Source organism: Chiloscyllium plagiosum, unplaced genomic scaffold (assembly GCF_037043375.1).
Source record: "Chiloscyllium plagiosum isolate Xiang-an unplaced genomic scaffold, Cpla_swu_hap1 HiC_scaffold_14, whole genome shotgun sequence".
NCBI classification, from domain to species: Eukaryota; Metazoa; Chordata; class Chondrichthyes; order Orectolobiformes; family Hemiscylliidae; genus Chiloscyllium; species Chiloscyllium plagiosum.
In genome coordinates, this window is record NW_028270152.1 from 34,235,317 (window position 1) to 34,259,004 (window position 23,688).

The window sequence follows — 23,688 nt, forward strand, 5'->3', positions numbered from 1 at the left end:
GCAGATGGAGCTGAGCATAACTTTTGAGTACACAAATAAGATGAGACACACAACTGGACTCCATTGGGCGCCTGCAAAGGTTACAACACAGGAAATAATGACTTGTGAAATAGCACTCAACTTTAACTATTTAAAACAATATTGGCATCAACAGTACCAAGACGGAGATGGTCGAGAGCATCAAGTTGCTGGGAGTGATGATCACCAACGGTCCACCCATACCAATACGATGGTCAAGAAAGCACAACGCCTCTACCTCCCTCATAGGCCAAGAAAATTCAGCATGTCCACAAGACTGTTATCATTTCTTACAGATACGCCATAGAAAGCATCCTATCTGGACGCATCACAGCGTGGTACAGGAGCTGATCTGTCCAAGACCATAAGAAACTACAGAGGGTTGTGAACACAGCCCAGTCCATTAAGGAAACCAGCCTTCCATCTATTGACTCTTCCCATTCTTCCCAGTACTGCCTCAGGAAAGCAACCAACATAATTAAGGGCACCTCCTACCCCAGTTAAACTCTCTTCTACTTTCTTCCGTCAGGCAGAAGATGTAAGTTTGAATACACGTACAAAGAGATTCAAGAACAGTTTCTTCCCCGCTGTTATCAGACTTTTGAATGAGCTCAAATGCTAATTTTGATCTCTTCCTCTGCACCTTCTCTGCAGCCATAACACTATATTCTACATTCTGTCCTGCTACACTGATGCACTTTGTACAGTACAATCTGCTTGTATAGCATCAAAACAATGCTTTTCATTGTTTCTTTATACATGTGACAACAATAAATCAAACTCAAAACAATAAATGTCTTTTTAATATATTTTATTTCAATTTGTTTAATGTAATAATTCATCTGCAGTATGAGTTTTCAGTGGAGTTTATATTCACTTGTACATATAGTGCAATAACACAAAAAAATTTGAACAATAAAACAAGATGGACAAAAAGAATACAAAATTGATGTATCTTCACCTGTCATATTCTCCACTATTCAGAACAGGAGGCTCTGTTTTGTCAAATAAATAATAATCTGCTTTAACAAGAGATCTCCTTCATTTGTAAAATATAGCCTACCATTTTTCAGAGCATCTTTGCAGCTCTTTCCTGCAACAGACACAAAAAAATTCATAACTGTACATTAAATGATTTTAAATTCCTAGTCTGATGAAGGATGCTTAAGAAGTATAGTTAGTAAGTTTGCAGATGGCACCAAAATTAGAGATGTAGTGGACAGCAAAGAAGGTTACCTCAGATTAAAACGGGATCTTGATCAGATAGGCCAATGGGCAGAGAAGTGGCAGATGGAGTTTATTTTAGATAAATGCGAGGTGTAGCATTTTGGGAAAGCAAATCCTAGCAGGACTTATACACTAAATGGTAAGGTTCTAGGGAGTGTTGCTGAACAAAGATACCTTGGAGTTCAGGTTCATAGCTTCTTGAAAGTGGAGTCGCAGGTAGATTGGAAAGTGAAGAAGGCGTTTGGTATGCTTTTCTTTATTGGGCACAGTATTGAGTACAGGAGTTGGGAGGTCATGTCGTGGCTATACAAGACATTGGTTAGGCCACTTTTAGAATATTGCGTGCATCCTGGTCTCCTTCCTACTGGAAGGATGTTCTGAAACTTGGAAGAGTTCAGAAAAGATTTACAAGGATGTTGCCAGGGTGAGCTATAGGGAGAAGTTGAATAGGTTTTACCTGGAGTGTTGGAGGCTGAGACGGCGACCTTATAGAGGTTTATAAAATCATGAGGGGCATGGATAATGTAAATAGACAAAGTCTCTTCCCTGGGGTGGAGGAGTCCGGAACTAAAGAGCATAGGTTGGGGTGAGAGGGAAAAGATATGAAAGAGACCTAAGGGGCAACTTTTTCACACAGTAAGTGTATGGAATGAGTTGCCAGAGGGCGTGGTGGAGGCTAGTGCAATTGCAACATTTAAGAGGCATTTGGATGGGTATATGAATAGGAAGGGTTTGGAGAGATATGGGCCGGGTGGTCGGCATGGATGAGTTGAACGGAAGGGTCTGCTTCCATGCTATACATCTATGACTCTAAGTGTCATATGATTATACGAGCTCCATTATAAAATATTTTCCATTCACAACCTGTTCAAAAAGGGCCAGAGGGTTAACTTTATCACGCAGAGATTGCTGCATGTATGGAACAATCTGCCAGAGGAAGTATTGGAGGCAGATACAATTACAGCATTTAAAAGGTTTTGGAATGGGTGTAAGATCAGAGGATTTAGAGGCATGTCAAATGGGACTAGATGATATTGAGACATCTGGTTAGCACAGATAAGTTGGACTGAAACGTCTCTTCTGTACTGTATTACTCTTTGACTCAATGACTCTATTTTGTTAAGATATTTTCTGTTAATTAGTGTCAGATCATATGTAAAACATATTCCACAGCTAAGATCTGGCAGCTGTTTATAAAAACATATTAAATTATATGTCAAGAAACATTTCCTCACTTCCTCTCATTGTCATAGCATTTGAATGCAACAAATATTAAAATTTGTACTTTCATTTTTATTCCACCCTCACTGTAATAAAAAAAATTCTTCCAGCAAGTTCTGACACAATTGGGGTGACTTTCATCTATGGTTTCCCAGTTCAAGCCACAACAAATATTAGGAGGGCACACTGAATATTCAGCTGATTGTGAAGGGCATCTAATGTAGACCATTAAATGGGCAAGCAGCCATCCTACCTTCCTAGGACAGACAGGGTTGGTTTAAGTGGGCGGCACGGTGGCACAGTGGTTAGCACTGCTGCCTCACAGCGCCTGAGACCCGGGTTCAATTCCCGCCTCAGGCGACTGACTGTGTGGAGTTTGCACGTTCTCCCCGTGTCTGCGTGGGTTTCCTCCGGGTGCTCCGGTTTCCTCCCACAGTCCAAAAGATGTGCAGGGTCAGGTGAATTGGCCATGCTAAATTGCCCGTAGTGTTAGGTAAGGGGTAAATGTAGGGGTATGGGTGGGTTTCGCTTCGGCGGGTCAGTGTGGACTTGTTGGGCCGAAGGGCCTGTTTCTACACTGTAATGTAATGTAATCTAATCTAATCTAAAAAAGTTTGTCATTCAGGGTTCATTGCCAGTAATACATGGTGGCACAGTGGCTTACTCATTAGCACTTCTGCCTCTCATACCAGTCACCCAGGCTGGATTCCTGCCTTTTGTGACTATCTGTGTGGAGCTTGCATGTACTCCATGTCCGTGTGGGTTTCTGTAAGATACTCCAATTTCTACCTATAGTTCAAAGATGTGCAGATTTGGTGGATTGGTCATTGTAAATTGTCCAGTGTCTAGGGATGCGTAGGGTAGGTCAATTAGTCAATGGGAAATGCAGAGTTACCGGGATAAAGTGTGGGCCTGGGTAGGATGCACTTTGGAGGGTTGGTGCAGACTCGACCGACTGAATGGACTCTTTCCGCTCTGTAGAGATCTATTTATCGATGAAGAAAGGTTGGCTGACTGGGTTTGTTTTCACTGATATGCAGGAGGTTGAGAGACAATCTAATAGAAGTTTGTAAGATTATCAACAGCATGTATAGAGTGGAACGAATTAGGCTTTTTCCCAATGTGGAATGGTCAATTACTAGGGACACAGGTTCAAGATGCAAGAGATGGGAAAGTTTAAAAGAGATGTGTGGCGCGTACCTGGAATGTGTTGCCAGAGGTGGTAGAAGCAGACACATTAGCAGCATTCAAGAATTACTTGGACAAATCCATGATTAGGAAGAGAATAGAGGGATATGGATCCTGTAAGTGAAGATAGTTTTAGTACGGAAAGGCAAAATGTGATGGAGCAGGCTTGGAGGGCCGAGGGGCCTGATTCTGTATTGTTCTTTGTTCTTATTCTAATATTAGCAATTTGATTGTCAATTTCAGGTGCAACAGAGCTGTGTTTAAACAGTGCCCTTCAGAGACTGCTCAAACAACAGTCCAGGAAAACAGCGGGAATACTTCTGCTGAGCCCACAAAATCAAGTTCTATCCCCTCCACAACTCCTTTCAAAATACTGAAAGAAAATCAATCAAATCACCATTTTAGATATCTGAACTACAGAGATTACAGGCTTAGTTTCCGAATTTCCTTCATAACTTTCAGAAGGCAAGGACATTTAGATCTTGCATAATGTTTCAGTTCTGAAAAGTCTAACATCAAGTGAAATAACATTAAGTGATCAGATCCCTCCATTACAACCAATGTTAAAATTGTAAATAATGTCTGTATGAGCTTTCTCAATACAAAATTACATTAAAGCATTATACCCTGTAAAATTAAAATTCTAATTCTTTTGACTCTGGAACAATTCTTCTGGATTAACGGATAGTTAACGGAACCAGAAGTAAAGAGAAAACAAGTATGCAGGTGCAGCACGTGGTGAATGCAGCAAATGGTACGTTGGCTTTCATAATGAGAGGAATCAACTACAGGAGCAGCGACATCTTACTGCAATTGTACAGGGTTCTTGGTGAGACTATACCTGGAGGACTGTTTGCAGTTTCGGTTTCCTTATCTAAGGAACAATGTTCTGGCTATGGAGAGAATGCAACAAAGGTTTACCAGACTTATTCCTTACTTCAATCCCAGGGCATCAATGTGGACTTCAACAGTTTCCTCATTTCCCCTTCCCCCACCTCACCCCAGTTCCAAACTTCCAGCTCAGCACTGTCCCCATGACTTGACCTACCTGCCTATCTTCTTTTCCACCTATCCACTCCACCCTCTTCATTGACTATCACCTTCATTCCCTTCCCCACTCACTTATTGTACTCTATGCTAGTTTCTCCCCACCCCCACCCTGCTCTAGCTTATCTCTCCACCCTTCAGGCTCTCTGCCTTTATTCCTGGTTTCCAGCATCTGCAGTCATTGTTTTATCTTATTCCTGGATTGGCAAGTCTAAAAGATGAAGAGAGACCAGATTGGTTAAGATTATATTCACAGGGTTTATGAGAGGGATCTCACAGAAGTCGATAAAACTCTGCCGGGACTAAACAGGATAAACACAAGAAGGATGATGGTGAGGGAGTCCAGGCTAGGGATCACAGTCATAGGATACTGGGTAGGCCTAAATTCCTATACCAGTAAGTGAAACAGATTCAAAATTAAAATTAATTAAAAAGAAAATATGTTGTCGCTTTCTAATTGATTCCTACAGAGATGGGGGGAAGGGAGCAGGGGACGGGAGAGGTGAGGCGGATGCGGAGGAGGAGCAGGGGAGGGGAGAGGTGAAGCAGATGGGGAGGAGGGAGCGGGGAGGGGAGAGGTGAGGCGGATGGAGAGGAGGGAGCAGGGGAGGGGAGAAGCGAAGCAGATGGGGAGGAGGGAGGAGGGAGCGGGGAGTGGAGAGGCGAGGCAGATGGGGGAGCAGGGGAGTGGAGAGGCGAGGAGGATAGGGAGGAGGGAGTGGGGAGGGGAGAGGCGAGGTGGATGGGGGAGTAGAGGAGGGGAGAGGCGAGGCAGATGGGGGAGCAGGGGAGGGGAGAGGCGAGGTGGATGGGGGAGTAGGGGAGGGGAGAGGCGAGGTGGATGGGGAAGCAGGGGAGGGGAGAGGTGAAGCAAATGGGGAGAAGGGAGCAGGGGAAGGGAGAGGTGAGGTGGATGGGGGGAGCAGGGGAGAGGCGAGGCGGATGGGGGGAGCAGGGGAGGGGAGAGGTGAGGTGGATGGGGGGAGCAGGGGAGGGGAGAGGCGAGGTGGATGGGGGGACCAGGGGAGGGGAGAGGCGAGGTGGATGGGGGGAGCAGGGGAGGGGAGAAGCGAAGAGATGGGGAGGAGGGAGCAGGGGAGGGGAGAGGTGAGGTAGATGGGGGAGTGGGGAGGGGAGAGGTGAGGTGGATGGGGGGAGTAGGGGAGGGGAGTGGCGAAGCAGATGAGGAGGAGGGAGCAGGGGAGGGGAGAGGTGAGGTGGATGGAGTAGAGGAGAGGGGAGGCAGATGGAGTCGGGGGAGGGGTGGAGGATGGACTCGGGGAGAGGGGAGGAGGATGGGGTAGGGAAGAGGGGAGGAGGACGGGGTAGGGAAGAGGGGAGGAGGACGGGGTAGGGAAAAGGGGAGGAAGACGGGGTAGGGAAAAGGGGAGGAGGATGGAGTCGGGGAGAGGGGAGGCGGATGGAGTCGAGGAGAGGGGAGGCGGATGGAGTCGGGGAGAGGGGAGGCGGATGGAGTCGGGGAGAGGGGAGGCAGATGGAGTCGGGGAGAGGGGAGGCGGATGGAGTCGGAGAGAGGGGAGACGGATGGAGTCGGAGAGAGGGGAGGCGGATGGAATAGGGGAGATGGAAGGAGGATGGAGAAGGTAAGATAGAGGGAGGATGGAGTAGGGGCAAGGTGAGGAGATGTGGAGGCAGTGCGTAGGGAAGAGGTGGGAAGGATTGAGTAGGTGGAGAGATGGCGAGTGGAAAATGTATGGACTAGACCAAACTCCCTTCAGATGTATCAAAGAGATGGCCTAGACCCTAACATTTATCGCACTTAAAGGCAAATATAAAGGTGCTGTGTTCCAGATGCAATTCAATTGTTTGCGCTACTCAGCTTTATTTTTACACTACAGTTAAAATAAAACAAGAGAAAGAATTGCTCTAAGTTTTCCTCTATTGGAAAACTTAATAGTTGGAATAGTTGCTGTTCCAATATAGTAACATCCCATAAACACAGCTTTGGAAAAAGCAAATTTAGTAAAATAGATTGCCTCACATGCAATGCTTCTCCAGTCAAGGAGGAATAAACATCCAGAGAAAATTCTGGCTGACAGAGAAAACACAAGTGTTTTGCTGTAGCAGGGAGAGATGTATGGTAGCTGCAAAACTCTATAACTACCAAAAGCTAAACTAAAGCCCTGGTCTGTGGCCTCCACCCATTAATTGTTCCAACTTAAAAAAACCCTAAGGCACCACAAGCTGTTTATTTTATTAACTTTGTACAGACTGCTTTGCACATCTGTCTCAAACGATCTTCACACACAAAAAAAGGGACATAATATACCTCCTAAAACCATAGTATTGTCATAGAAGGAGGTGGGGAGATGGTGAGTGGGATGGAGGTGGACAGGTTGGGAGGCAGTGAGCAGGACAGAGTTGGGAAGCAGGAGATTCAATGAGCAGGGGAGGCCACTTGAAAGTGAATGTTGATCAGGGCTCACCACAGATCCTTGAGATCACCCATACACCCCCCAGTCCTGACTTTAGCACAGCCAACCCATTGTCACCCACTCTTAGGCTGATTGTCACATTACACAATTTGCTTTCAATACAGACTACCCATTCACTGCTTCCCTCCACTCTCATGATCATCTATTCAGCTTCCCTTCTGTCCTGGCCTGCCATCCATAATCCCTTCGTTTACCTATCTCTTTCATATCTCTCTCTCTCCTCTGGGCTCTAGCTCGACTTATTTGCTCCTTTCCCCTCAAGCCTGTCTTCAGCATCAATACTATTTTTTTTCCTAGCTGCTATCAGTTTTGATAGAGTCACCAGACTCAAAACATTAATTCTGCTTTCTTGCCACAAATGATGTCAGACTTGCTGAGTTTCAGCAGCAATTTCTGTTTTTATTTCAGGTCTCCAATTGTTTGTTTTGCATAAATAATTGAGACTCAGCACTGATCCCTGTGGAATTCCAGTACATGTAGTGCATCTGAATTTCCAAGAGGCATTCAATAGACATATATAGAAGATAAAAATCTGTTCTGTTAGGGGTGATCCATTAGCATAGAAAGAGGATTCACTAATTAGCAGGAAACAGAATCAGGGTTAGGGCTTGGTATTCTCATCCGCAGAGAAGGTCATTGAATGTATTCAAGACTGAATAATTTCGATTTTATTTTGACCAATAAGGGAGTTAACTGTTCTGGGGAAAGGGTAAGAAAGTGACATTAAGATCGTAATCAAATTTGCATTATCGTATTAAATGGCGAAGCAGGTTTGATAGGCCCAATGGCCCAGCCCCTATTTCTTATGAATTCAGGATTGCTGTTGCATTTAGATACTCTGACTGGGTGTTGCTATTGTAATGCTATACAGTACCATGTATGTCAGTGCTGTTATTCTCAAGTGTCGGTTATCACACACGGTATATTTTCAGGACACGAATTACTGGCGTTCTACCTAAATACTCAGGGTTTGGTACAACCCAGAGAAAGAGGCCGTTTCGAGATAGTCAGATCGTATACTAACAACAACTAGTATCCGAGTCATATTTAACACAGTACAAGCATCAAACTAGCAGCATAAATACACTATCTAACTTTTTATCGGGTTTAAATATGTTGCCTAGTTTAAACCGGGCCATCACTCTGACAAACATCGTATTGAGCCAGCCCTTTTGCTGCCATGTACAGAAACATCTTACTTAGCATTAATTTCACAGCCTGTCATGAACTTCTGCTACTTCCTGCTTTTCGCTTGGCAGTCAGACTGTCCAGACAGCACCCACAGACCAATCCTCTGTATCTCTGTGTGTCGGGGGGGGGGGGGCGGGGGCGGGATGACACCCGGAAAACACGGGCATCGGCTCAGGTTTAAAGCAATTTCCAGCGGCAGAAAATTCTCTCTTGCGCCACCAACTGAGGAATTGCAAGGGATTCTTTTTTAAAAAATTTTTTCAAAAATCATTATGCACAGAAAGTTACACAAGGCTCATTTTACTTATTAGAATTCATGTCATATACGTACTTAAGTTATTTCTCAACATTTTAAATTAACTCCAGGTAAATTTTGAAAATGCTCAGGAGGTCAAACGGGAGATAAAAGCATCTAAACTGTGTATTAAAACTGCATGAGACCCAATCGCCGACGTTCATGTTGTGATATTTTGAGCCATCCAAACCATTACAGTTTCCTACTGCGGGGCTCTCACCTCCAGGATTGTGGTCAGCTCCAAGACTGAGGAAGAACTGCAGCATAAGAAGGCTCTTGTGGTGCACTGGTACAGTAGTATCCCAAGTGCCACCTGCTCTTGATATCTGCAATAACAAAATCACAGGTTGATTAGAGAAAATACCTAGAATTGCTATATAACATGGTAATATTTGATTCTGTGAATTGACTGAAAGAAATAAGAAATAATTTGCATTTACTTAACAACGTTCATGCATTCAGGTCATATCAAAGTGATCCATGGCTAATTAATTTTTAACATCATTATTTTTGCTTCGTAGGAATAATATATAAACAGCTGCAGATCAGTTAGTCAAATGAATATCATAATATTTCCAAATATAAATCAGTGATGTTTTTCCCTGTGAAATGTTTGTGCATTGATTGCTACTGATCTAGTCATTGGTCTGCAAATCACATAGAATACTACAGTCCAAAATCACGTTATGGCAGTTTCAAAATTTGACATTAATTGTAAAACTTCTCAAATAAACCTTTGGTGCAAGTAAAGTAATGATTATGTTATCATCAAATGCAACTGGTTCACTAATATCCTTTGAGAAAGCAACCTGTCCCTTTCTGTGATTATGTGATTCCAGTCTGCAGTGGATGGCCATAAAGCTATCTGCAAATTATATCTCTCCAAAGACTACTGCAACAGGCTATAACTCTTCAGGTAGGAAGCCCAAAATTAACCTCTCGAGCAACCAGGAATGCTGGAATTTTCGTCCATTCCCTATTAAGTCAACATACTGAAAACTATTTTTTTTTCGAAAAATTGGAGAACTTCCTTCATCTGAAATTCCTGCTTTTCAATATTCTTGCTACCAAGTTTCCTTTCTTTTAATAAATGGAAGGACAGTTGAGAAGGAAAGCTACTTCATATCATCTAGAATTGTTGTAATCAGGAAACTCAGTTTATGCTTACCATTAATAATTTGCCACTAGACATTGCCATTTCCTGCAGCCTGCAAAATCAAGAAAACCTGTTCAGAAAGGCAACTAAGCCAGATGCTTTGTTAAAACCACAGTATTTATCCAAGCCTCGCTCCAAATCTGTCATAGCACTGTAGGGCTTGCTGGAATCTCCCATTTAATTTTCTCCTGGACCAAACAAAAACTGAAGCTTAAAATGCATCTTCAAATTATGCCAACAATTGTAACAAAGACACTTTATATTAAATATTTGTTTGGATGGCTTTTGATGAATGTGGAAAATGGAATTGATTTCAAGTTTTGTGGAAATACTATAGTGGTTCCTTTGAAAGATCTAATTATGGAGTTCACTGTTGACATTGGAGATGTGTTTTAAATAAAACTTTCTAGAAATCACATGACCAGTGATAACTGCTTGTTTTTGTAGTGAACCCTGCTGGAGTTGGTTGAAAGAGACAGGTGTGGGAAGTTCATGTTTTATCTAACCCAGTTGGAGAAAAGTCTGTGAAGAACTAGATAATGGATGGGAATGTGTGTATCACAGAAATGTGGCTGCAAGGACATTAATGCTGGGAACTAAATATCCCAAGAATATGCATCGTATCAAGAGGACAGGCAGATGGACAAGAGGGGGTGGGGTTGCCAAGAAATGAAATTAAATAAATAGCAAGCAGTGATGTAGGCACAGAATCTGTGTGGGTAGAGTTGAGGAACTGCAAAGGAAAAAAGTCAAGAGACAAGAATTGCCATGTAAGAAAGGCACTATTACATAGTCATGGCGGACTTTAATATGCAGGTGGATTGGAAAAATCAAATGGAAAGGAATTTGTAGCATGTCTATAATATGTTTTTTGGAGCAGCTTGTAGATAGTTCTGGATTTTGTGGTGTAATGAGGCAGACTTGATGAAGGAACCCCCCTAGGGGTTGGTGACATCAGTATTACAGATTTCACCTGCAGTTTGAGAGAAAGCTGGAATCCGATGTAATGGCCTTACAATGAGTAAAGGTAACTGCAAAGACATAAGAAAGGAGCTGGCCAGCATTGATTGGAAGGGGATTGCGAAGAAGACAGTGGAGATGCAATGGCAGGAGTTTCTGGGCATAATTCGGGAGGCAAGGCAGAACTTCATCCCAAGGAAGAAAAAACATACTAAAGGGAGGACAAGACAACCATTTGCTGTTAAGGGAAGTCAGGGACAGCATAAAACGCAAAAGAAAATGCATACAATGTGGTGAAGATTAGTGGGAAGCCAGGGGATAGGGCAGCCTTTAAATACCAGGAGAGGACACTTAAAAAATTGTAAGGAAGACAAGATGGAATACAAGGGTAAGCTAGCTAGTAACGTAAAAAAAACTCTTTCAGTCTTCTTTTAAGATACATAAAAGGTAAGAGAGAGGCAAGCGTGGATATTGGACTGGTGGAAAATGACATTGGGGCAGAAGTAATGGGGAACAAAAATGACAGCGAAACTGAATAGGTACTTTGCATTAGTCTTCACAGTGGAAGACACCAGCAACTTCAAGAGAGTCAGAGTGCAGAGGTGAGTATAGTGGCCATCACTAAGGAGAAGATGCTGAAGAAGCTGAAATGTCTGAAGGTGGATAGGTCCCTGGACTCAGATATACCACACCCCAGAGCTCTGAAAAAGATAGCTGCGGAGATTGTAGAGGCATTGGTGGTGGTCTTTCAGCAATCACTGGAGTCAGGGAGGGTCCTAAAGGTCAAAACATGTTTAATGTTGATCACCTCTGTTTAAGAAAGGGAGATAGGCAGAAGACAGGAAACAATAGGCTAGTTAGCCTGACCTTGACATTGGTAAGACTTTATAGTCCTTTAAAAACAATGATATTGCAGAGTACTTGGGGACTGCGTTGTAAAATAGGGCTGAGTTAACATGGCTTCATCGGGAGAGGTCATGCCTGACAATTCAGTCTTGTGGAATTCTGCAGGGGTCAGCAATGGACCATAACTATTCATGTTATACATTAACAATCTGGACAAAGGAACTGAGGGCATTGTTCCTAAGTTTGAATATGACATAAAGATAGTATTGAGGAAGCTGACAAACTGTAGAAAGACTTAGACAGGCGAGGAAAGTAAACAAAGAAATGGCAGGTGGAATACCGGGATTATACTATGACACTAAGCGGTGTATTTTGTCCTGGCTTTTTTTTAATGAAGAGAGGGTGAGGCAGAGGTGGACAGTGGTCTGCTTCAAGTCAATAAACAGGTTTAAGGTCTTGGGTTTTTTTCTTAAAAGTTGGCAAAATAGAAGCAGCCTGAGGGGGCAGGGTCAAATTCTCAAAGAACCAAGACTTTTAGTTTAGTTTTCAACAGTTGCTGGCATCTTGAAGCTGGATGTGGAAGTTCTTATTCCTCTCTCTGTTAAAAGCTGAAGTTCTCTTCCTGCTGCTAGCATTGCAGGTGGGAGAATTTTACCGAATTAGCCTTTGTCAAGGGTGTAATAATGAGCTGTTACTATTACTGGAACAGTTAATGAGTTGTTTATTATTTTGTTAATAATTTTGATAGAGTTACAGTTAAGTCAATTTTTTTTATTTTGTATCTATTTTATGAATAAAGTGTGTTTTGCTTCAAGGCTGATAGTTTGACCAATCAAATTGCATCTAGAATGCAATGCCTGACACCTTGAAAATAAGAAAAAGTTAGACTATCTCCTTGGCATGTTTTGAGGAGGCTTAGGCTGTTCCATAACAATGGAATGTTAGAAAGTGTGAGTTTAAGCACTTTGGCAGGAGGAATAGAGTCATAGACTAATTTCTAAATTAGGGAAAGGTTTCAGAAATCTAAAGCACAAAGGAAGTCCTAGTTTAGGATTCTGTTAAGATTAATATGCAAGTTCAGTTGGCAGTTAGGAAGGCAAATGCAACATCAGCTTTCATTTCAATGGGGCTAGACTATAAGGGCAGAGATGCACTACTGAGGGTGTATAAGGCTCTGATCAGATTGCACTTGGAATATTGTGAGCAGTTTTGGGACCTGTATCTAAGGAAGGATGTGCTGACCTTGGAGGGAGACGAGAGGAGGTTACAAGGATGATTCCAAAGATGAAGGACTTGTCTTGTGAGGAGCAGTTGAGGACTCTGGGTCTGTGATTGACAGAGTTTAGAAAGATTGGGGTGCACAAGGGTCCAGGGCAACTGATTGAAACTTTCCAAATACTGAGAGACCTGGATCGAATGGATATGGAGAAGACATTTCCACTTGTTTCACTAGTAGGAGTAACTAGGACCTGAAAGCAGAAGTTTTGTATTGATAATAATTGTTTCTTATGAAACTTGATGAATAGATCATTTTATTTAAAAGATGATATAAATATTTAATTGGTTGTCTTGGTAACTAGAAGTATTTCTAATTTTCTGTTGTGATCCATTGAGTACTTGGACGAGAGCAATGATACAGTCCTCCAGCACCTTGGTTATAAACAACATTCCCTCCAAACCGTGGGGCCGTCAAGCGATTCTTGAGCTTTTGTGCATGGCCATCGGAGTGCAGATACATCTGAGGTCCACGCAGCAAAAAGAAATGTTAGAAGAAATGCTGGTTGTACTACTAAAAGCAATAGCTGGAACTGACAACTATCAGTGGAATCCTCCCCATCTTTGTTTCAGCTGTGAGTAACCTTACATTAAAGCTGGCAGACTGAGATAACAAAGGTGATAGCATGGAACTCAAAACACACTTTCTCCATTTAAAACATTGATTGCAACTACCTCAATTATATATTGGCACTTAAATTACAAGAACACTCAAAGCACATTACATTAAGCTGAATGCAGGATAAAGCAACAGTATTGTAATTACCATACCAGTAGTCAATGTTGTAATTCTGTTGTTGCAGTGTAACAACACATAAATCCCTTTTGAGCCCATGATTTATACCAAGGCTCAAGTAGGAAATGAATTGTTCCTGTGCCAGTACTGTCAAACCTTAAATAATTACGTTTTTAAAATGTTACCAGGTCAAGGTTAGGAGTAATAAGCACAGGGGAGCTTTTTATGACTCAAAGATTGATTTAGAGTATTACATTGAATAAAACATTATACACAGCAGCTCTTTCTTTTACTTTGATTTTCTCCAACAAATGTGCAACATTTACAATATCAGCACATTTATAAAACTGCAATTTCACATTTTGAATTCAGTGCCCATTTAACATTTGCTTGTGTTAGTTTCTTAAAAGATTATACACATACATGGATTATGCAAATAAATTAATAGATAGGAACTGCCAAAAAAAAACTGTCAAAGTGCTGAAAAGTAAAATTTATTTATATTCAAAAATTGAATTTTAAGGAAATTAGAATAGAATATTTAACTATATTGATAGTACTAGAGCAGGGAAACTATGCTGAACGTTAATAAATAAAGCTAGTGGTCATAACTAGTGTATCATTTCCAGTTCTGGTCATCACCAGGATGTCAAGGTCTCGGAAAGAGTACAGAAGAGATTTTTCAGAATGTTTCCAGGTCTGAGCAATTTAGCTACAAAGTCACATTGGAGAAGCTAGTGTTGGTTTCCTTGGAGCAAATTAGGTCAATGGATACTGATAATGGGTTACAAGACTATGACATGTTTAGATAAGGTAGAACAAAATATTCCTTTTGGCTGTTGGTAATGGCACTAGAGGTCACTAATTTAAGGCTTTAGGTTCTAATGTGCAGAGGATGTGAGAAAGAACATGTTTAATCAGTGAGTGATCATGACTGGGAATGCAGTGTCTACGAGGGTGGTAGAAGATGTATAACAATTCCAAAATAAAATTGGATAGCACTTGAAAAAAATAAACTTGCACAGTTAGGGAATAGGATAGGGAATAAGACTTAATGCATTGTTCTACAGAGAGCAGGCATAGATATAATAGACTAAATGCCACCTTTTTGCACTGTTGTGACTCAAGGATCACCGGTAAATAGGACATGATAAACTGGTTCATTTAGTGATTCTGTGATGTCATATATATACTCCCTGCCTCACCCAAAAGACAAATAATCTGCTGGAAAATTTAAAACAAAATTAAAAACCCAGACTAATTAAAGGGTTATAAAATGTGCTACCTGCTTGTCTGAGAATCCATCCACGTTGGCCATAATTAGTGTTATATCGCACCTACCTCTTATATGAAGCCTCAACCAGAAACTGGTTCAGTTCATGTGAGGAAATTCTATCAATCAGCATTCCCAGAAACATCAGCAGTCTGCTTTAGATATCCCATATTCTCTGGGAAAACAACCACCTTTCAATATCTTACCTAGTTTTAGCTTTGAATAACTGGAGATTCTTAGTCTTAACATATTTAGTTAAAATATTTCTCATTAGGTCTGAAATTATTCAATTATGTGAATTGTTTTCTGCCTAAATTTGATTTTGATTTTATTGTCACTTGTATTTTACAGTGAAAAACTTTCATTTGTCACCCGTGATTCAGTGCTATTTTGAATGATTTAAGAATAAGGAAAAAGAAAATTATAGCTTGCCGTGAGTCCATCAGTCCTGAGCCAACAAATCACATCAATGATACCTGTGCCGCCATCTCGACCAGACCCAAACAACATAGAAATTGCCGATCCTCAGATGCCATCTTTGCCGCTGGGCCGATACTCCTCTGCCACTGCCTCACTGCAGTCTCGCCGGACCGGCCAACATCAATCATGTCTCTCGTCCCTGGGCCCACATCATCGATGTTGCTGTGATGCCCTTCAACTGCCGCCAGTGCCAACAACAAAATGGTTGATCCCAGGCGCCATCTTTTGCGCTGGGCCAACCTCGACTCTGCCAATGTAGCAGCTGCCGATTCCAGGTCCTGCGCTTGCTCCAGAAAGGTAAGTAGGGGCTCACACGAGGTTCTTGCTGGGCTCATTCTCCTCCATACTGAGCCCACTCGTGGTCCATTGTAGAACTGCCTGAGGCCCCACACCCTGGGCCCAGCTCGAGACTGCTCAAGGTCCACACACACTGGGTTCTTGCCACTGCCACCGCCGTCCAAGCTCAGGACTAGGTAAGTAAGTAAACAAAAGACAAGAGAGGTGAAGAAAAGAAAAAGAAAAGCAGTCAGAGCAGGTGAACTCCAGCACAGGAGTCCTATTCTGCCATCCTCTAAATCTAGAGAGTTGAGTGGAATTCTTTCAAAAAGAAAGTTTTACATAGTTGGAGCAAAAGAGCAAAGCAAACAAGATAAAAATAATGATGAAACCCTTGAAAGACTCTACCATGACTTCGCATTTCCTCTTTAACACATAAAAACACAAACAAAATAATTGATTTGTTTTAATTTAAAATATTAATGTAATTACTGTTTACATTTTGAAGAAAATATTATCTCTTGACAGTCTCTCAAGATTTCTCTCACGAAGGCTACATTGTCATTGACATTTTCTAAGTTGAACGGTTTGGCTGAAGGTGCTACTCATGCTTTTCCATACCAAGACTTTCCAAGGCCAAGGTCAGTCTGTCTCTGTAGCCAGTATATCAGTTCCTTCCTAAGATACAAAATTTACTCATTTAGTTAACATTTAATATGGAATTCATAGAATTATTGAATATGGAACTAACATATTTGTCCTTTAAAATGTTTCTTGTCCCTCACTCCCCACTTCAAGCGCTTTGGGTTTATCAAAAGTGACAGGTGCTAACACAGGTAAATGAAACATTTTGCATGCAGTCATTGAATGGTTATCCCAGGACAGCAAATGTTTATCAATCAGCTGTAAGATTCTAGATAAGCAGATGTTGCAATTTGAGGTTACATACATAATAAATGAACATCTGAAAAGTTTCTGTTGACCAGATCTGCTGCTCATTTTACATACTTACTTTCTTTTCCTTGATCAGCAAATTTCCTTTATTTCAATCGTATTGATTCCTTACTTAAGTACAGCTCAGCAGGCTCTGAGTGTCAGTTGACCTTTTGCCAAAGATGAGTCATCATGTGATAATAATCAGGAGAGGGATGGAAGCCTGGCCAATTTTCCCCTCCTTACGCTTGGCTACTAAATTCACCTGCTTCACCCTCTCCTGCTGAATTGTTGAAATGAGCTAATTTCTCAGGCAGTTTTCATGCTACATTCATACCTTTGCTTGGGAGATATTCATATCTGTGAAGGTTATTGTTTTAGTCTCTATATCTCAGTCAGACTTTAAAGCACATAAGGGTCAAATCTTTGTCCAGCATCAAGACTCATTCATCAGATCCCTGCTTTGTCAGGTAAAACAGCAGCTAAGGCTATACAATACAGCAAATATTTTAATTTCACAAGTTTTTCATTATGTATTCTGAAAAACTAAAAATAATACTTCAGGGAACTGTTAATAATTTCAAACTATTTTCTTGCTATAACATATTTTGAGAGTTAAGTGAAACAGTGATATACCAACTTAGTTATTTAAGCTTTGTGCCTGTACATTTATTTCTGAATAGGTCTAATTGTCACTTCCTAAACTGAATTATTGTTTACTGAAAGTTGTTCACCTGTGCATAAGTTACAACCTTCAGAGAGTTTCTTGGAGAAGAAAACAATGCAGTGACTATTAGAAAAAAGATTTGAGTTATAGGAGCCAACTATTAGAACTGATACACCATATACATTCCAGTCAATGCTTTCAGAATCCTCTTTGGAGCCACAGAGATTCATATTACCATACCTGGGAGCATTCATCACCATCATCATTGTTCAAAATGGGAAGTTTAACTACCAACACCACTATATTGTTTCCATTTCAAATTCTTCCTAAAATGCCTTGAAGGGACACTTCTGAGAAATTCTTTATAAAATACCTAACTCAATATTGAGAGAAACATCTAACAGGATGGAATGATGAAATTATTTTTTACTGTCAGCATTAACTTAGGGGAGGCAAAAAAGTGGCCAATATCCTTGAAGCTGTAAGCTTCTACTGGTTTAGAAAAATTAGCTTAATTTAATTGTTGGATAACCTCATCAAAAAGCTTTTCACGATGATTTACAGGATTGGTGTCACAGTTTTCTCTACTGTCCATGTCAGTATGAAATTGATGCCAATTTGGGGTCTCCAGGCATCCAGTAACAATGACATCATCAAGAGCAAATAGTAAGTACAGACCACTGCATTTTCCAACAAGCAAAATAAACGATTGGAACAAAAATATGGGATTAAGGTAAAACTGAAGTGCGTAAGAAATACAAACCAGAGAAGGGCATAAACCGTGTAAACTCGGAGGAAGACAGTGTAGAACTCTGAAAAGGCAATTGACAACTTGGTGGAGTGGGCAGATAGGTCACAGATGAAGTTCAATATAAAGAAATGTGAGGTGATGCATTTTGACAGGGCAAACACTGACAATAAGGGATACAATTCTTAACAGAATGCAAGAATAGAGAAACCTGGGCGTATAAGTGCATGGATTATGAAGGTGGCAGAAAGGGTGGAAAGACAACATCCTGGGTTTTATTGATAAGACTGCAGAATGCAACAGCAAAGAGGTTGTACAGGACACCTTTTAGACCTCAGCTGGGGGTGTAATGTATGTGGTTCTGGGCACCACATTATATGAAGGAAATGAACACATAACAGAGAGTTTAGAAGATGTTTACAAAAGTAGTTCCAGAGATGAGAAATGTCACAGGGATAGATTGAATACATTAAAATGTTTTTTTGGGAATAAAGAAAGCTAAAAGGAGAATCAATACAAGTGAAACCATTTGTCTTTCTTTTAAAAAGGCTTTTTATTGTTACATTTCAACCCATTCAATATGACATACATGAGTACACAAAGAAAATAATACAAAACAAATGAATAAACCAACTCAAAAGCATACCAGCAATTACCACATTGAAAGAGGTGCAGGTCATTCAATTCAGCAGAAGGTATCAGCAATATTTGGTCAAGAATATGACAAGCAGAAATAAACTAAAGCAGTACAAATCTGGATGCTCAAACCTTGAATTTCATTTCATCTTTTCCAGGTTATCCTAGACCAGCGTCTACCAAACGTTCACCCATTGTGACCCCATGACAAGGCTTGAAAATTGTCTCAATCTCTCAGTGGGAACTGGGAGAGCAGAGGAGGGGGGAGTGAGAGCTTGATCAGAGTACCATGGTGGCAATTCTTGCCTCAGAGCCTCAGACCCAAAATCTCAGCTCGTGACCCCACTTGGCATCCTAACCCCCAATTTGGCAATCCCTGTGCTAGACCATGCACCCTGTAACATGTGGCACAAATAACATTAGCATAGGACAGGGAAAATATTGACCAAGTGTTCAAAGGAAAAGCAACAAGAAAGATACAAATAAATAATGAATGGACAACTGCAGCATTTAGTTGAGTGTTTTAGTATTCATTTCCATCACACAGTTTCTAAATTATTTACATGCTGAAGAATAGATGGATGGATACAGTGCTAAAACATCAACTTTTGATGCTATGCTATAGGATCAATGACTACCAGTAAAAAAAACTGATTGTCTATTTGGAATTACAGAAATGCAATCTGTTTTGATGTGTTATACAGTTAAATACACAAAGGACCAAAAAAACAACCCTGCATTTCAGTTTTACAGTTCTTTGTGATAAATATTATGAGAAATATGGAAGCATTACACAAGTTTCAATTGCTAAATTTTGTAACTAACATCAAATGATTCTTCTTCATAATGCATACAACTGGCTTTCAGATGCATAAAGATAATGTTAAAAAAAAGCTTAAAGTTTATTGAAGGCAGATTAATTTACAACAAAACAGCGCAGAATAATCGGATTGTATTTTTCATTTAATTCTGCAAACCAGCAAGAGAGTGTGCATAGAGGGAAAGAAGCTTACCACCATCTTCTAAACAGCAATCATAGACTGACAATAAATACTGGCGTTGTTAGAAATGCTCATACAAAAATGAGTTTTAAAAACGTTACAGCTAAATTCGCTCCATTAATATAGTTTTTGAAGAAACGTGTTTCACAATTCTAGTCACAAATTTGAAATGAATGAAATCCATCACAACTGTGATCCTTTCACAAAAATTAAAACTCTCAAGTTGGAAATGCAACTTGCATCTAACCATCAAAATGACAAATCAGTAACAGTTTTAGAATGTGCGTGCTTTTGGCTCTTTGCATCTTTGGAATGAAAAACATTAGAAATTACAAACAAGTCATTATACACCTAATACCTATAATAGCACTGCAAAATATCATGAATGAACTGCTAAAAACTATAGAGTATGATTGTAACCTAATGCAATTAAGTAGCAGCAAAATCCAAAGTTGTGGCTTATAAAGGGAAATGGGACATTTATAATGATCGAAAATGCAATGCTAATGGATAATTATAACTAGAAAGTCCACACAAAACAATGTATATTTCCTTTCTAGTTTATTCTCCATGTGCTGCATTGTGGCACTTTTGGAAGAGCATGGAAACAAATTATTTTTAGGCTTCTATTAATACCAGCTCAAATCCTGATTCATCAAAGCCTGTCTGCCATCTCCAAGGCACAAGTCAGGAAAGTGGTGGAAGACTCCCAATTGTTTGCACGAGTGCAGCTCCAACAACAATCAAGAAGTTTGATACAATTCAGGACAGAGCAGTCTGCTTGAATGGTACCCCATTCACCACCTTAAACATTCACTCCCTCCACTACTGACACACAGAGGCAGCAATACACATCATCCATGTGATGTACTGCAGCACTTCACCAGGGCTCCTTTGACAACACTTACCGAACCTGTAACCTCTACCATCTAGAAAGACAAGGGCAACAGATGTATGGGAAATTCTACAAATTCTCTTGCATGCTAGACAAAGCATCCTGATTTAAAACTATTATCACTGTACCTCCGCTGTTGCTGGGTCAAAATCCTGGAACTCCTTTCTTAATAGTACAGTGGAATACCCACTCCACAAGTACTGCAGCAATTCAATAGCTGGTTCAGGATCATCTTCTAAAAGACAGTTAGAGATAGGCAATAAATACTGATCCTGTCAGTGTGGCCCTCATTGTATAAATTTTTTTAAAAAAGGTCTCCTTCTATCTGTGAAGAAACCACAAGAGTAACTAATTTGTCTTACTATTAGGTATCAGATAGTAATTCAGTTTCCCCTCATATGGCCCTCTTGAACTGTTTAGTGCGTGGACTAAGTTATTTCTACACAAATGTACCAGCTGCAAATTTCCAACACTGTAAGATCATTAGTATGATATTAAATGATAACAACATCCACAATAGTTCAGCCTCAGCTGGAATTTTGTGATCAATTCCGAACACCGTACTTTCAGAACATTGTCAAGGCTTTCAAGGCAGTGCAGAAGACATATCTGTTCCTATCCTGACGGTATTTGAAAATGCAGCCCAAAGAGTCTCAGCACTCAAACAGGCTATTCGGCTCAACTGGGGTCCATGCTGATCCTTAACCAACACATGACTGTCCTCCCTTCCAATTATCTGTTCATAGCTTTTCCCCTGGTCCTTCTATTTCCTTCTCCCCAAGTCATGCATCAAGCCGCTACTTAAATGCCAAGCTATTTGTTTCAACCATTCCACATTATCAGCAAACACTGTGCAAAGAATCCTATTATTATTTGCCAGTGGCTATCTTATGTTCATGATCTCATATTCTGGATTCTGCCACAAGTGGAACTTTTCCTCTACACTCATCCTATTGAATCCTTTCAATAACTTGAAAGGTCAGTATTAGGGCTTCTCTCTTCCAAAGGAAAGAGCCCCAGTCTGCTCAAAGCTTTCAGTTGCACTCCCTTAATTCTAGTAACTTCCTCAAATATCTTTTTATTTATTTTTCCATTGCTTCTAAATCTTTTCTGTGATATGGAGAGCTGAATTCCACACAACGCTTCAGGTATAATCCAATGAAATCACTTTAACATTACCTTTCTGCTTTTGTATTCAATTTTGATAACAATGAATCAGAACATTTTGTATGCATTTTTTATAGTCCTACCAATTAATGTTATAACTTAGTGATTTATGAAACCACTGGGGCAGCATGGTTAGCACTGACTTCGCAGCACCAGGGGCCTGGGTTCAATCTCCACTTCGGGCGACTGTGTGGAATTTGCACATTCTCCCCGTGTCCGCGTGAGTTTTCTCCAGGTGCTCCAGTTTCCTCGCACAATCCAAAGATGTGCAGGTCAGATGAATTGGCCATGCTAAATTGCTCATAGTGCTAGGTGCATTAGTCAGGGGTAAATGTAGGGTAGGGGAATGAGTCTGGGTGGGCTACTCTTCGGAGGGTCAGTATGGACTTGTTGGACCAAAGGGCCTGTTTCCATACTGCAGGAAATCTAATCTAACTCCAAATGGTATAATGTTTTGCTAAGACCCACAGTGTGACTATAAACCTAGTTGTACATCTGGCTGTAGCTCTGAGATTCTGTCCAACATATTTTTTCCTTGCCAGGCTGGCCCCAGACCATCAGAAGTTGTGTTGCTCAGAGCTACCAAATTGCACTGGGCCACCAACTTGGCGGCTGCACTGTCTAAGTTGAACTCAGATGGTGTAATTGAACTCAGTAAAATCTGGAAGTAAGAGTCTGATGACGACTGTGAATCCATTGTCGATTGTTGGAAAAACCCATTTAATTCACGAATGTCCTTTTAAGGAAGAAATCTTTCATCTTTACCCAGTCTGGCCTAAATGTGACTCCAGATCCACATCAATGTAATTGACTCATAACTGTCCTCTGGGTAATTAGGGATGGGCAATAAATGCAACACCCTCATCCTGTGAATGAATTTTAAAAAAAACACCACCTCATCAAGAGTAATGAGGGAAAGTTGATTTCCTCTTTCAGTAGTTAAAATCTATGCCACAATTCCTGAGCTGAGAATTAAGGTAAATTACCTGTTTCTAGCACACTAACAATGTTGTTCTGCAACTAACTAATTAGAACCAATAAAGGCAGCTTGCTCCATGAGGAAGTGGCTCACAGTTCCTTGCTCTTCCTTGTCCCACCATTAACTGCCAACTAACCTTGAAGATTATATATATGAGACTCCAGATGGCAATTTGATTTTTCATCATTGCACAGTACAAGCAATGATATAGAGTTGTTTATTGTTACATATATCTGGAAAGAGAGTGGGAAGTGTTTTGTTGCCACAATGTGGTGCCATTTTGAGTTACAAAAAGAATAAAAAGAGACTACATAAATAGAGTTCATCTTCTGCACAAGGGGTTTTCAAACACAGCTCCAGGGCTTCTGCAGATGTCCTGGGTGTCAAGAAATCCCTGCTCTGGATACAGCAGAAATCCACACTTCAGGCATATCACAGGCATGAGTCTCTACTCCGGGCACTGCCTCCACAACAACCCCCCATCAAGACTCCCTGCTCTAGGCACTGACACCATTGCAGACAAAGACCCGCTAGGTCAATGCTCCAGGCCACTGCAGCAAAGAGTCCTCACTCTGGGCAACACCATCATTACAGCTGACAACTTGCCCACATCACTCTGGCTTCCCCACAATGTCAGAAGATAAAGAAAATGAAAAAAAGAAACGGATAAAGACAAAACAGGATAAAGAAGGATGCACCTGGTCTGGAGTGAATATGTACCAGGAACAGAGAAAGCTCTTTGATATCGCAATCAGCCAGGAACTATTTGATCATAATGCATTCTTCAAGCTTGAGAAATCAACATATGCAGGTAGCTGTATTAAAGTCTTTCTGTTGCAAACATGCCAGTTGGCATAGGCCGAGATCAAACGTAAGGAACTCTAGAGATTTGTATCTACGTTACTGCAACAGCACTTGTGTCAGGGACTGAGTTTATGGTGGAATGCTGCTGAAAAAGTCACTTGGGAGTGCAGAGCAAGATAGATAGCACTGAATATGTTAAACTGACAGGTTCAT

The 23,688-nt window shown here is 40.9% G+C and overlaps 1 protein-coding gene across 3 annotated transcripts in view; it reads right to left on the bottom strand.

The window, feature by feature from the left end:
* Window positions 1-821: 821 nt before the first annotated feature.
* The window catches only part of card19 (caspase recruitment domain family, member 19), a 70,851-nt gene continuing 47,984 nt past the window's right edge, over window positions 822-23,688 (bottom strand). The window contains exons 8-10 of one of the 3 annotated variants that reach the window (XM_043708029.2): window positions 9,812-9,851; window positions 8,864-8,969; window positions 822-1,111 (exon numbers count right to left, since the gene is read on the bottom strand). In XM_043708029.2, the coding sequence (XP_043563964.2) occupies window positions 999-1,111; window positions 8,864-8,969; window positions 9,812-9,851 (259 nt within the window). In that variant the 3' untranslated portion in view covers window positions 822-998. Of the gene's footprint in view, window positions 1,112-8,863; window positions 8,970-9,811; window positions 9,852-16,074; window positions 16,324-23,688 lie in introns of those variants that run through there. The other 2 variants (XM_043708038.2, XM_087994283.1) reach the window with 2 other exon arrangements.